This window comes from Medicago truncatula, chromosome 8 (assembly GCF_003473485.1).
Source record: "Medicago truncatula cultivar Jemalong A17 chromosome 8, MtrunA17r5.0-ANR, whole genome shotgun sequence".
NCBI lineage: Eukaryota > Viridiplantae > Streptophyta > Magnoliopsida > Fabales > Fabaceae > Medicago > Medicago truncatula.
In genome coordinates this window covers 10,182,574-10,195,923 of record NC_053049.1, presented here as the reverse complement: position 1 = coordinate 10,195,923, position 13,350 = coordinate 10,182,574, and the positions used below count along the sequence as shown (strand labels likewise).

Below are 13,350 nucleotides of genomic sequence, written 5' to 3'. Positions count from 1 at the left end.
GGCATTAGGGTTGGCCTTCATTGCAAACCCCAACATCTTCTTTGTGTTATGTGTGAAACTCTCAACTTCATTGCCGTCAACTCGCAGTCTCCTAATTGTGGCATTAGGGTTGGCCTTCATTGCAACGCCAACATCTTCTTTGTATTGGTGTGAATGGGTGAATTTGCTCTCAAATTATACGAATATATGGTTTATGCAATGCTTATAAAGCTTGTCCTAAATCCATAAACTCTAATACAAATGTTAGGATTTTGGTCGGATCTAACTTAATCTTGCAAAATCAATTTTTAAGGTGAATATTGTTCAAATTTTATGTGTTACATAGGTCACACATCTAAACCATGTGAGACTAAATTCACCATTCAACTCACACGGTAAAGGTGTTAGAGATTGCAATGAAAATAACTCAAATACCGTAATTAAACTGCTAGGGACAGACAACAAGTAAGATGGAATTTCCAACAATAGTTATTGGTCATGTTTATGGTATCAGTCTAAAGCCAAGTTGGTAGCCTTTTTTACTTTTCTGGTTTGCATCAGGGTCATATATAAAGTCCACTATTAGATTGTATATTCTTCTATTTTTATGCAATAATGAAATCAGGTATTCTAATCCAAATTATCCAATATGGTATCAAAAATAATGATGATCATCCAGTACATCAAAACTGCATCAATATTGGGATTTTTTTTTCTTCACATGATCATAAGTATAAGGCATTCAACAATGAGATTCGGCCACCTGCCCATAAACAAGAAGATCATTAACAGCTTGCTGCATTTTTCTTTGTTCACCATTGATTTCTTGGAAATCCAAAAGGCAAAATAAAGTTTCACATTTGTCCTCTGAAGCCGAAGATAGAGTTCTCGCATTTACAAGGAGTGAGCTTCAATAATTAGCTTTGTTGTGCGATAGTAGTATGCTCGTCATATTGCATCAAATACAATGTTTCACGAGCATATACTACTATCAGACAACTTATGATTATTGAAGCTTTGTTCCACAAAAAGGTAATCTTACGTTTAATGCCAATCTTCCCTCAATTTATGACTCTCTTGAGTTTGGTACTTTGGTGGTTTCTCACTCTCTCTCTTTTTTTTTTTTTTTTTTTTGTTTATCATTCATTTTTTGCTTTCAGCATTTGTTTTCTATTTCACTTATATGCATGCACCTATGATAAAGTTACCATTTTTATGCAAATAAATCATCTTGCTTTCCTATATTCATGTGTGCCCATCATCATTCAAGAACAAAATTTGCATTTTGCTCTTCCTTATTTCACAAGAAATTGCAATCATTTATCAGCAAATAGCCAATATTTCATAAGTACTAATCAAGGAATCAAAAGTATGCCTCCAAAGGTGTAGTCGAGTGCAATAGGTTGGGATGTTGAACAAGTATTGAGAGAGAGGTTTAAGGTTCGATTCCTACTGCTTACAAATTCTTCGTTCACCAACAAACTAACCAGTAACATTTGTTTATAAAAGAATCAAAAATATTAGAAAGAGCTTTGAAATTGTTACTACATTGAATGCTATATATAATCTTTAATAAAAAACTTTCATTTCATGAATTAACCAGTACATTAAGAGTTGTGACCAAAGACTACTAGTTAATTACAATTACAAGACCTAACATAAACAAAAACAATCCCCACAATTCAAAGTTCATCAAACCATAAGATATAAAGCAATGCATAATCTTTGTATACATAATTAAATATGTATATAGTGAGATAATCATTTACCCCATGTACATGTGGATTCTAATAGCTAAAAAGAAAATACAAACTAGAGCAAAATACAAGATGGAATGAATGAGTATGGATAATCCACTAGTTTGAAAGTTGCCAAACTCAACCATCTTGCCTTTACCAGGTATTTGGACAAGCAAACCAGGAGTCAAGAGAATGAAGAGCACCACTGACACAAAAACTGGCCCCCAATCTGACATCTTCACTCACTCTTTGTGTGTGTGTGTGTCTTGATCTCTTTCAATGGCTCTATGGTTTGTGGTTTTTGCAAATATATAGATGCACATGGATAATGGAGCTAATTATAATAGGAAAAGGAGGTGTATAGAAAGGTAAGGTTGGTTACTTTGGAAAAAGGGACAAGAAATTGATGACTAGAAAGTGGTAAAGCTTAGATTACAGAATCAAGCAATTCTGATTCATTATTCATATTTTACAACTCATACCAACACATAGACCACCAATGGCCGGTGGTAACTTAGCAACTAATTAACGTCTGTACCTTTTTTTTACTAGTAATTAAAATTTATATATATAAAATCATTAAAAAAACCAATGTCCTTTTTATTTATTGTTTTTATGGTCAAGTTTTTCTTAGGTTCAAGTGTAAATGGCACCTATGAATGGTGGATGGTCCAAAAATATTTGTCAGTGGGGCGAAAAAGATCGTCTATAATATATTCATATTCATATATAAAAGAATATACAATTTTATAAACAAAACCATCCAAAATAATATATATAATATGTAGGACAATATTTTCTTTTGAAAAAATGGTATATTTTTTATTTCGGTGTGTGTTTAGCACCAATTTATTCTATTTTAACTCTTACATAGTTGAATCTAAATATGATTTATGATAAAAACACTACTTAGTGGTTGTTTGTTTCTGCGGTGGAAACTTACGATAGAATAGAAGCTAAGAATTGAAGCTTCTTAAAATCACGGTGAATTGTGCATTGGAAATCGTTTTCATCTTAAAAAAGCTAAATCAAACATAGTTTTAGTGTGATAAGACTTGGTTGTTGTTGTATTGTTGTCTCAGTTTGTTTTCTTAAAAACCTTTTTAATATGAGCAACAACTATTTTATTACGGGAACTAATAAAAAGTAGATCAAATGCATTTAGAGGTCCTTTAAGTTTTTCGTTTTTCCCAAAGTGGTCCTTTAAATTACAAAAGTCTCAAACAAGTCATTTTAGCTTAAAGAAATTTTAGATGCATTTGACCTAAAAAGTATAAGACATTTTTAAGCAATATGATAAAATATTGGATATATAATGTATCTCATATTGTTTTAAGATATTTTATGGGGAGGTTGCGTCTCCTTTAAATTTTCATCAGCTTCCCAAATCAATTCCACTTCAATTTTGCTCCCAGAGGGAGGAGTCGAACCAGGCGCGTATGGGTCATTGCCATTTTGTGTTGCCACTAAGCCAGTGTACATTTGATGTTAATTTTCGCATCCAATAATATATATATATATATATATATATATATATATATATATATATATATATATATATATATATATATATATATATATATATATATATATACCATTTTTAAAACCAAATTCACACACCATGAGGCATGAACCATCCAACTTTTTCATTTTTGTTTTTTTATTGGATAATTTAGGATCTCCGACGAAATATATTTTGATAAAATATCCAACGAATATATATATTCAAAATAAAATCTAGATTTTGTTCATATTCTAGTAATTTTTCAAACTAAAATCTAGAATCCAATTAAAATTATAAAATCTCCTATATTTATTTATTTTTTATTTTTTTTGTCAAGTAACCTAGTGGCTAGAGAAATTCACCTTAAAATGAATAAGTGAGGTGCCCGTGCCCGGGGTTCGAACCCCAACCCCTGCACATATTGTGCATTATCCCTTACCAGATGAGCTAAGCTCATGGGGACCCTATATTTAGTTTTATTATAAGACTTATATTAAAAAAACAAAAATGAATTTTTTTTTAGGGAACAAAAATGAAAAATTAGATGATTCATGCCTCATGGTGTGTGAATCTGGTTTTAAAATTGGTATATATATTATTGGATGCGAAAATTAACATCAAATGTACACTGACTTAGTGGCAAAACAGAATAGCAATGTCTCATAGGCGCCTGGTTTGACTCCTCTGGGAGCAAAATTAAAATTTTTTCTCAATTTTCTGAATACACTACAGGACAAAACAAAAAACGACCGGCCTTGACACGTGTCAAAATCTGCCATTCCCACCATTTCAATTCGACTCCCTCTGGGAGCAAAATTGAAATTTTTTTCTCAATTTTCTGAATACACTACATGACAAAACAAAAAACGACTGGCCTTGGCACGTGTCAAAATCTGCCATTCCCGCCATTTCAATTGGCGGTAATGGCCCACTACAGGACAAAAAAAAATTAAAAAATGTGAAAGTGGGTCATTTATGTCATTAATTCTCATATGGGGTCAAAAGTGGAATTGATTTGGGAAACAGGGTCAAAAAAGAAAAAAAATCGATTTTCTGGGTAGATTGGGGGCTTGGAGTGGCGAAAGTCTTTTTTGTTTGCTTGAGACTCCTTCGAAGATGTCGTCTTTTTCATTGGCAGATGATGTGGGAATGGTGTTTTTGCGCATTTATTTTTGCTTTTCCCGCTTGTTAACCCAAGGTCACATTATTTTATTTTACATTATTTGCATGAACTTTCTTCATCACATCATTGATCAAGTAAAAATGTTTAAGCGCCCACATATATATTTAAAAAATAAATAAAATAAAATAAAAAACAAATTTGTCTCCTCCCATATGTGTTTTTTAACACGCACGAGTCGGAGATCAAACAATCTTACAATCAATTATTTTAAGGTCTTGTTAACGAATATCATGGAAGAACTCTTTAAACATTTTTAAAGAAGAAATTATCTTTAAAAAAAAAGTGAAGAATTCAATTTCCAATATAATAAATATTCTACAAATTTTCATAATTTGTGCCGGAAACACTCATTAATAATATATCCATTGCGAGAGTTAGACCAATAGCACATTTGGTATATAGAGATTATTACAACTAAATTACGGTTAGATTGACCCAACCACTTTAACTTCTTTTGTTCCACTCACAAGGATAACCTTATCCCAAAATCTCAAATCCTTGCACCTCACAAGTCTAACACAATTTCTAACATCCCCATAATTTTAGTGATGATGAAATTAGGAAATTGATGATTGGATTAACTGTTAGTATAATTCTTCTTCCCATTTCATCACTAATCCATTCATTCCAATGACATTATGCGTCTTCTCTAAACACCAAATCTTCATGAATAACCTATCACCGTTTCATCATCTTAATCCTCATTCTCTTCACAACCCAAAAACCCAAATGCTACCTAGAAGCCTTTCACCAATTTCAATTTCATTTTCATCGCCCAAATTTTCTCCATTTTTCCACACTTTTCATGAGTTGAATGAGTTAAGAACTTTGAATTCTGTTATGGAATTGCATGCCCAGATTATTAAAACACCTAAAAATTATAACTTTGCTACAATTGATGGAACCATGATGAGAAATTATTTGGAATTTGGTGATTTTTTGTCAGCAATAAAGATATTCTTTGTGGGTTTTGCAAGAAATTATCTTTTGTGGAACTCTTTTCTTGAGGAATTTGAAAGTTTTGGAGGTGACCCATTTGAGATTTTGGTAGTTTTCAATGAAATGTATAGTAAAGGAGTTGAATTTGATAGCAAAGCTTTCACCTTTGTTCTGAAAATTTGCTTGGCTTTAAGGGAATTTTTGTTTGGTTTGGAAGTTCATGCTTGTTTGATCAAGAAAGGGTTTCATGTTGATGTACACTTGAGTTGTGCATTGATCAATTTCTATGGGAAGTGTTGGAGTATAGATAAAGCTAATCAAGTATTTCATGAGACTCCTTATAAAGAAGATTTTTTGTGGAATACTATAGTTATGGCAAATTTGAGGAGTGAGAGGTGGAAGAATGCATTAGAATTGTTCTGTGACATGCAGAGAGATTCTGCTAAAGCCACTGTTGGCACCACTGTCAAGATGTTGCAAGCATGTGGAAAATTAAAAGCTTTGAATGAAGGGAAACAGCTTCATGGGTATGCTTTAAGATTTGGACTAGTTTCAAATACTTTAGTTTGCAATTCCATTATTAGCATGTACTCTAGAAACAGTAGATTCAAACTTGCTAGAGCGGTTTTCGATTCGATGGAGGATCATAGTCGTAACTTATCATCTTGGAACTCGGTAATTTTTAGTTATGCTGTCGATGGCTGTTTAAATGATGCATTGGATACTATCCGCAATGGAATGGAGTGTTCCGGAATTAAACCGGACATTATAACTTGGAATTCAATTTTGTCGGGTTATCTTCTTCGGGGATCATTTGAAATGGTTCTCACTAGTTTTCGGAGTCTACATAGTTTAGGCTTCAAGCCGGATTCATGCTCAGTAACTAGTGCTCTACAAGCGGTTATTGAATTAGGTTTCTTTAAATTAGGGAAAGAAATTCATGGTTACATAATGAGAAGTAATCTTAACTATGATGTCTATGTTTGTACATCACTGGTGGATATGTATGTTAAGAATGATTGCTTAGAAAAAGCTCAGGCAGTGCTCCATCGTGCGAAAAACAAAAACGTTTGCGCTTGGAATTCGTTGATATCAGGCTACTCCTTCAAGGGACAGTTTGGTGAAGCCGTAAAACTATTGAACCAAATGGTGGAAGAAGGGATAACACCTGATTTAGTGACATGGAACGGTTTGGTTTCTGGTTATTCAATGCAAGGCCGTATCGATGAAGCTTTGACTATCATCAATCGGATCAAGAGTTCCGGAATCACTCCTAATGTGGTGTCTTGGACTGCTTTGATATCTGGGTGTTCTCAAAACGAGAAGTACATGGACGCCCTAAAGATTTTCAGTCAAATGCAAGCCGAGAATGTAAAACCTAACTCAACCACGATTTGCAGCTTACTTTGTGCATGTGCAGGTCCATCTCTGTTGAAGAAAGGTGAAGAGTTACATTGCTTTAGTATGAAACTAGGGTTTGTGGATGATATATACGTTGCAACAGCACTCATTGACATGTATAGTGAAGCAGGAAAACTAAAAGTAGCATACAATGTTTTCAACAAAATTCAAGAGAAAACACTTCCATGTTGGAATTGCATGATGATGGGATATGCCATTCATAGCCATGGAGAAGAAGTAATGATTCTTTATGACAAGATGCGTGAAAGACATATTAGACCTGACGCGATAACGTTCACGGCTCTTCTATCTGCCTGCAAGAATTCGGGTTTAGTTGATGAAGGATGGAAGTATTTTGACAGTATGCAAGAAGATTACAATATCGTCCCAACAATTGAGCACTACTGTTGCATGGTAGACCTTCTAGGAAAATCCGGTTTTCTCGACGAAGCTTCGCATTTCATCGAAACTATGCCAATTAAGCCAGATGCTAGTATTTGGGGTGCTCTTCTTGCATCATGCAAAATTCACAAAAATATTAAGCTAGCTGAGATTGCAGCAAGGAAGCTTTTCAAGATGGAACCAAATAATTCTGCTAACTATGTTTTGATGATGAATTTGTATTCGAGTTTAAACCGATGGGTTGCCGTTGAGCGTCTGAAACACTCGATGACTGTGTTGGCGATGAAAATTCCACCAGTTTGGAGCTGGACACAAGTTAATCAAAGTATTCATGTGTTCTCTACAGAAGGAAGACCACATCCAGAAGAAGGGGAAATATATTTCGAGTTATATCAATTAATCTCCGAAATTCGTAAGCTCGGTTATGCACCTGATCTCAATTGTGTATGTCAGAACATTGATGACAATGAGAAAGAGAAAATTCTTATGAGTCACACTGAGAAGTTGGCAATGGTATATGGAGTGATGAAAATGAAAGGTGGATCACCAATTAGGATCGTTAAGAACACCAGAATTTGTTTTGACTGTCATACAGTAGCGAAATACATTTCTTTGGTTCGAAAACGCGAGATTTTACTCCGAGATGGTGGCCGTTTTCACCATTTTAAAAATGGAAAGTGTGCTTGTAATGATCGTTGGTAATGAGAGATGCTGGGAAAAACTTGAAGCATTTCTTGCTTCTGTTGAGGGCGAATTCCGGTGCAACAGTAAGGTCGATACCTTGGGACGGAAGGTTAATGAGTTTCAATCTTGAAAGCGACCTCTTCGCTAGTGGAATGTAATGATGTGTGCCTTATTCTCCAGACTCCATCTGGTGCGAGCCGCACTGAGCCGCTCATTTTATTATTCTATGTTGTTACATGAATGGAGGGTGTGTTCGTGAAGAGAGCATAATATTATATCAAGTATTGACTATGTTAATTGTTAGGGAGTCACGATCTTCCATTTTAGTATATTGAAATACTCTTCTCCTTAAATTGCAATCTTCACCTTAAATAGTTTACTTTTTCTGCAAGTCACAAAATCAAAAACTTGGAACAGATACGTTACTTGGGGGTCAACATCATCACCATTTACATGGTTTAGCTCCCACTGTAAAGCTTTACACTCAATCTCCTGAAGAAGGATACCATGCAAGTTAAGTTACCAACATCTACCACTCTACAATTTGTGACTTGGATGTAGACATGTAGTCTTTTCCAACAGCTGATATAAAAGATTTGGTTCAGTAGAATATTAAATTCTTAGTATGCTATATGGTTGCCGCCGTGTCTGATCTTTGTAAATCATAAAAAAAAAAATTAAAATGATTTGGTTCGATAGAATATTAAATTCTTAGTATGCTATGTGGTTGCGCCTTATCTGATCTTTGTACGTCATAACAAAAAAAAAAAATGATAATGATGTAAACGTATTGTTTTAGAATACATTTTTCTTCTGATTATTAGATCATTTTTCCACATCTTCTTTCTCATTTTCATATTAAATTGATGTCAGATATACTATATTTTATTAGCATGCACATGTAAAATAAAATACAGGCTATGATACAAATTATTCAGACAGTATAAGCTGGTTGGCTAATGGTGCACATGGAAACTGAAAATTGAGTGGTCAGTTGAATCACCAAAACAAATTATTCACTGATTGTGCTAATTAATGTGCAGAACTGCATGAGTTTAACTTATGTTTGAAAACATGGCATGAAAGATTGGAAGTGGTATGAATAAGTAATTGTACCAAATCATATTTGCAAGATGGATTTATTTTCATTTCATACATTACCAACTACCAATGAGTTAATCACCTTCTGTCTGCAAAGGAATTTGATTATTATCTTTATGTGTCTGTGTATATTTAATTTCCTTTTCCTCACCTTAGTTACCCTCTAATGTTAGAACCTTCTAGGATACAAAGGATTCGCTATTAACATTTTTTTATTTTTTTTCTGAAATAACATATTAACATTTTTCTTATGAGATGCATATCTTTATCATAAAAGGGAAAAAAAGACAAGTTGAATTTGAAGGCACTTACAATACTTAAAAAAGAACTAGTAGCAAATTTTTTTATTTATTTTTTTGTTCTAAACAAAGTCCTAAACAAGGAAAAAGAGAAATAGATAACCTACACTACTTATAAGAAAAGTAACTAATTCTCCCTAGTTTGCTAGTAAACAAAAAACATAAAAAGACTCCATAAATAGTCTTTTTCCCAACAAAAGTATTTACAAATAACTGTAATAACACAACTTCATCCACAAGATCCAAGAAGAATTTAACAAGAGGAAAAAAAACAACTTTCCCACTCCCAGTCCAACAAGTGCTTATGAAGCCTAGATTCTCATTTTAAAAAAACTAGACGTGAGATCCTTTTTGGTGACGGAAAAATTCTAGTCAAAGAGAAAAACTCGGTAAATAAGATTATATTATTTTATTCACAAAGTCTTTTTCTCTCCTACTAGAATTTTTCAGTGCCATAGAGGAGGATCCCAGCCCAAAATCTTTAGAAGAGAAACTTCATTTTTCAAAAGGGGAATACACAACTAAATAAATTGGAGGACTTGGGGAATGTATCCATGATAAGAGGAAGAAAATAAACATCCAAAACTTTTGAGGAACACAGGAAGGAAAATTCATATTCCAACCATTCTCCACACTTGGACTTGGGATCAGAAATCAAAGGTTCATATAATTTGCATGATGAAACTCAACTTCTTTCTCCCTTTATACATTCTTATGGGTTGATATTGATAGGATCGGTTCGACCCTGCACGGCCATCCTCTCCGAGACATCAGCTAAAGAACTTAGATTGCACCTAATCAACGCCTCCACAAAGTAACAAGTTTCGTCCTTCGTGTTCCCTTCAGGCACGTCCACGACGAATGATTCAATCACCATTGTACCTGGTCTTCCATCAATAACCTCCGGATGGACTGTGATTATGGAGGAATAGTTCTGCAAATTAGAGAAAAACACGATTTAGTATCCGTTCAACTTACAACTGATGCTAGTAAATACACCTATGAACATAAACATAAGAACAAATGAACACGATTAGTAGAGTAGCCAAGATTATAAGATAATCTCTCCATTCACACATTCAGTGCATTGGTGACCATGGACAATTTACAAAATATGCAGATTTTGAATTATTTTTGGAAAATCCAAAATACCGAACTTGAAATTTGGACCGTCCGATCTTGATTTAATGGTTACCAATGTGCCGACCGCGTGAATTTGTAATCATAGTAATATTAATCTCTCATGATTAGAAATACCATATTATGCAATTTCTTTATTTGTATAGAAAGAAAATTATCAGTTAACAATACTTGATATAGAAAAATAATTTGAATTTGGAAAAACAAAGGATTATTAATAATAATCATACCCTCAGTCTATGATCACCACCAACAATTCTGATACCAAGAATATGTTCCTCATCATCAAGTTGTTCCAACCTCTCAGTACTTGTTGTAGCTGGAAGACCAGATTTAACATTCACTTCTCTTACACTTCCAATACTAAGGTCCCCTTGCATAATACACCTGCTAATAAATGGTTTATATTTCTGTGGCTGATCAAATCTTCTAACTAGAGACCAAACCTGAAAGAGACAAAATATATAAACTAATCAGACCAATCAACTTCTTTTAATTTTCTCTTTTGGCACAAAACTCACCAAATAGTTAAACATGTTCATTTTAATGAAACTAAACATTAATTAAATGTCTCACAAACAATAAAAGTGGAATATAGTATAGTAAAAATTCACAAATCCAAATCCAGCCTTAAAAATTTTCCAAAAATTGATTTCACAACCATGAACCAATCAAAACTAGCATCTTATGAGCTGAAAAATTCAATTTTTACCATACCCTCATAAAACACAAATCTAGAATAACCATACATCTCAAAGAAATGGACTAAGACAATCAAGATCTTGAAAGAATGAAAGAAAAAAAAGTTTATTTTTTTATTCCACCATATAAATCAGACACAAAAACTTGACAGAACACAATTTAGAACAAACAAAAAAACATTATATTATTAAAAGAAAGAATCTCAAAAAGAGAACAAAAGTACTAACTAGATGAACTGGTGCTTTGATGTGTTTGACAAGAGCAGAGGAACACTGATTGTCCCTTAAATCATGTTTGTGATGTCTTCTTATGTACTGTGTCTCAATAACACTGTACTGTTGTTGTTCACAACCGTTGTTCATCTTCTTCTTCTTTTTTCTTGTAACTGAAACTTTCTTAGTTGTGTTTTGGATATAACAAAAAAAGAGAAGAAAGAACAAGTGGTGGAGAGGGATAAGCTTGAGAGAGAAAAGAAAGTAGTTGGTGTAAAAAAGTGTCAACCTTACTTGGCTTAGCTTGCAGTTCATCAAAAATTCATGAATCCACCGACAATCATTTATTTTATTTGCTTCTTTTTTGTTTTTTAATATTTAGGTCAACATCAATATTTTTCTTCATTTTATAGGGTTGCATATTTTGAATAAAAAAAACTAATATATCTCTTCCTATATGGAATGGAAGTCATTGATGTTCCAAACACTAATACTTGTATTAGTTTTTATCTTGCGTGATCGAGATGAGTAGGTCAAGATGGAACAACTATTATTGAGATTGATGTAGGGGAGTGGTGCATGCGAGCTTGTAACGCTCAAGTCAATATGAGAGTAAAGAGTCTGAGATATATAATAAAGATAGAAATTGTGTGTCTTGCATTTGTTGTGACAAAAGTGTTTTATAGGCACTCATAAAGAGTGGTTGGGGATTGATGAAGCGTCAGCTATGGACGATGATCGTCAATGTTTAACTTTGACGATCATTACTAGCCATTGAGACATTACGGATAGTGAGAATCCAGATTGGTGGGTTTAGGCATGTTTTTGGCCTTACATAGTAAGAATTTCTAAATCTTAGGTCATTTTAGAACAAATTTTTATTTATTTGTTTGAGATTTGTTATTCAAAGTTAGATTAAGAATTTAGTTGCCTTAAGTTTGTGGGGGACTCTTGAAAATATAAAAGTTAGTTAGAGTTTGTTAGGAGATAGTTAGTTAAATTTGTTGACCGATAATTTGTTAATTTTCTATTAGCGCTCTCTATATATAAGGTTTTGGGAGGAACGTGAGAGTAACGTGCGATTCAAGTCATTGATCTCGTATGAGAGAGAGAGAGAGAGAGAGAAATAAAAATTTGAGAGAATTTGAAAGAAAAAAATATATATAAATGGATTTAACGGTGAAAATATCTCCAATTGAGAAAACATGATAAATAAGACTTATAATCTCCTCCCTTCATAGGGCATTCTTTGTGCTAATTGATTATTTTTTTATCAATCAATTTGAATTTCAAGAAATCTTCTTCTCTATCAAAACTATTGGCAAGTACTCTTTTTATGTGATAAATCTTTTCGTCAATGTTACTTCTCTTGATCGAAATTAGAACATTAATTTATCACAATAATCTGAGAGTCACGTTATTCTATTTGACCCAATCTTTGCACCAGACCCAACCTCTTGATTATAGATCAAAGTTCTAGTTATATATTTATGAAGAATTTTTTTTTTTTGAAGAGATATATTTATGAAGATTTGATTATATATTAAGTGTGCCACATGATATTGGTTAACATTCCCTCAAAAAAAAAAAGATATTGGTTAACACATACCCCATGTCAACATCAAAACGGAGCATATTATGGGTGGTAGCTTTATTTTATCTATTTCATGTTCGGCTTGCTCTTTCTCTTTATTAGAGCCCATTATTATTGGCTCGTTGAATATGGAAGAGACAAAAGGGATCATCACTCACCACAATATTGCGAAATTATTCGATTATAATATATGTTTAGGTATTAAAATTTTAACAAAGATAATGTGTTTTTTTTTGAGGTGGCCGGAGTTCGAACCTCAAACCTTGCATATTTTATACATTGTCTATACCAACTGAGCTAAGCTCACGAGGATATCGTTTAATTGAGTTTATAAGTTCTTTAAAAAGTTTATAAAGGATAATAGCTGAGAAAATCAATGGCCATTTTTCCCCTTTGTTTGGTTTAAAAATGGAAAAACACAAATGAAAGCACAAGTAAAGTGATTGAGGTTGCTTTGGGGTCACAGATGAA

General features: G+C 33.2%; 3 protein-coding genes across 3 annotated transcripts; 1 reads left to right on the top strand and 2 right to left on the bottom strand.

The window, feature by feature from the left end:
- Positions 1–1,542: 1,542 nt before the first annotated feature.
- On the bottom strand, positions 1,543–2,200 carry LOC25500717 (uncharacterized). The gene has a single exon (XM_024773582.2). It carries the CDS (start codon positions 1,952–1,954, stop codon positions 1,745–1,747), a length of 210 nt encoding a protein of 69 aa, XP_024629350.1. The 5' UTR covers positions 1,955–2,200; the 3' UTR covers positions 1,543–1,744.
- A 2,618-nt stretch (positions 2,201–4,818) lies between these two features.
- LOC25500716 (pentatricopeptide repeat-containing protein At4g01030, mitochondrial) lies at positions 4,819–8,441 on the top strand. The gene has a single exon (XM_024772559.2). The coding sequence runs from the start codon at positions 5,036–5,038 to the stop codon at positions 7,847–7,849; it is 2,814 nt and encodes a 937-aa protein (XP_024628327.1). The 5' UTR covers positions 4,819–5,035; the 3' UTR covers positions 7,850–8,441.
- A 952-nt stretch (positions 8,442–9,393) lies between these two features.
- On the bottom strand, positions 9,394–11,600 carry LOC25500715 (abscisic acid receptor PYL9). The gene is made up of 3 exons (XM_013589201.3): positions 11,301–11,600; positions 10,602–10,817; positions 9,394–10,165 (listed from the first exon to the last, which is right to left on the bottom strand). Exons 1-3 carry the CDS (start codon positions 11,598–11,600, stop codon positions 9,944–9,946), a joined length of 738 nt encoding a protein of 245 aa, XP_013444655.2. The 3' UTR covers positions 9,394–9,943.
- Between the last annotated feature and the right edge of the window lie 1,750 nt (positions 11,601–13,350).

Bases quoted from the DNA above. Each gene is read 5' to 3' on its own strand.
- LOC25500716 (XM_024772559.2), top strand. From the start codon at position 5,036: ATGACATTATGCGTCTTCTCTAAACACCAAATCTTCATGAATAACCTA.
- LOC25500715 (XM_013589201.3), bottom strand. From the start codon at position 11,600: ATGAACTGCAAGCTAAGCCAAGTAAGGTTGACACTTTTTTACACCAAC. The intron at 10,818-11,300 runs GTTAGTACTTTT...TGTCTCTTTCAG, and splicing joins TCAAAGCACCAGTTCATCTA to GTTTGGTCTCTAGTTAGAAG. The intron at 10,166-10,601 runs GTATGATTATTA...TCTAATTTGCAG, and splicing joins GTGGTGATCATAGACTGAGG to AACTATTCCTCCATAATCAC.
- LOC25500717 (XM_024773582.2), bottom strand. From the start codon at position 1,954: ATGTCAGATTGGGGGCCAGTTTTTGTGTCAGTGGTGCTCTTCATTCTC.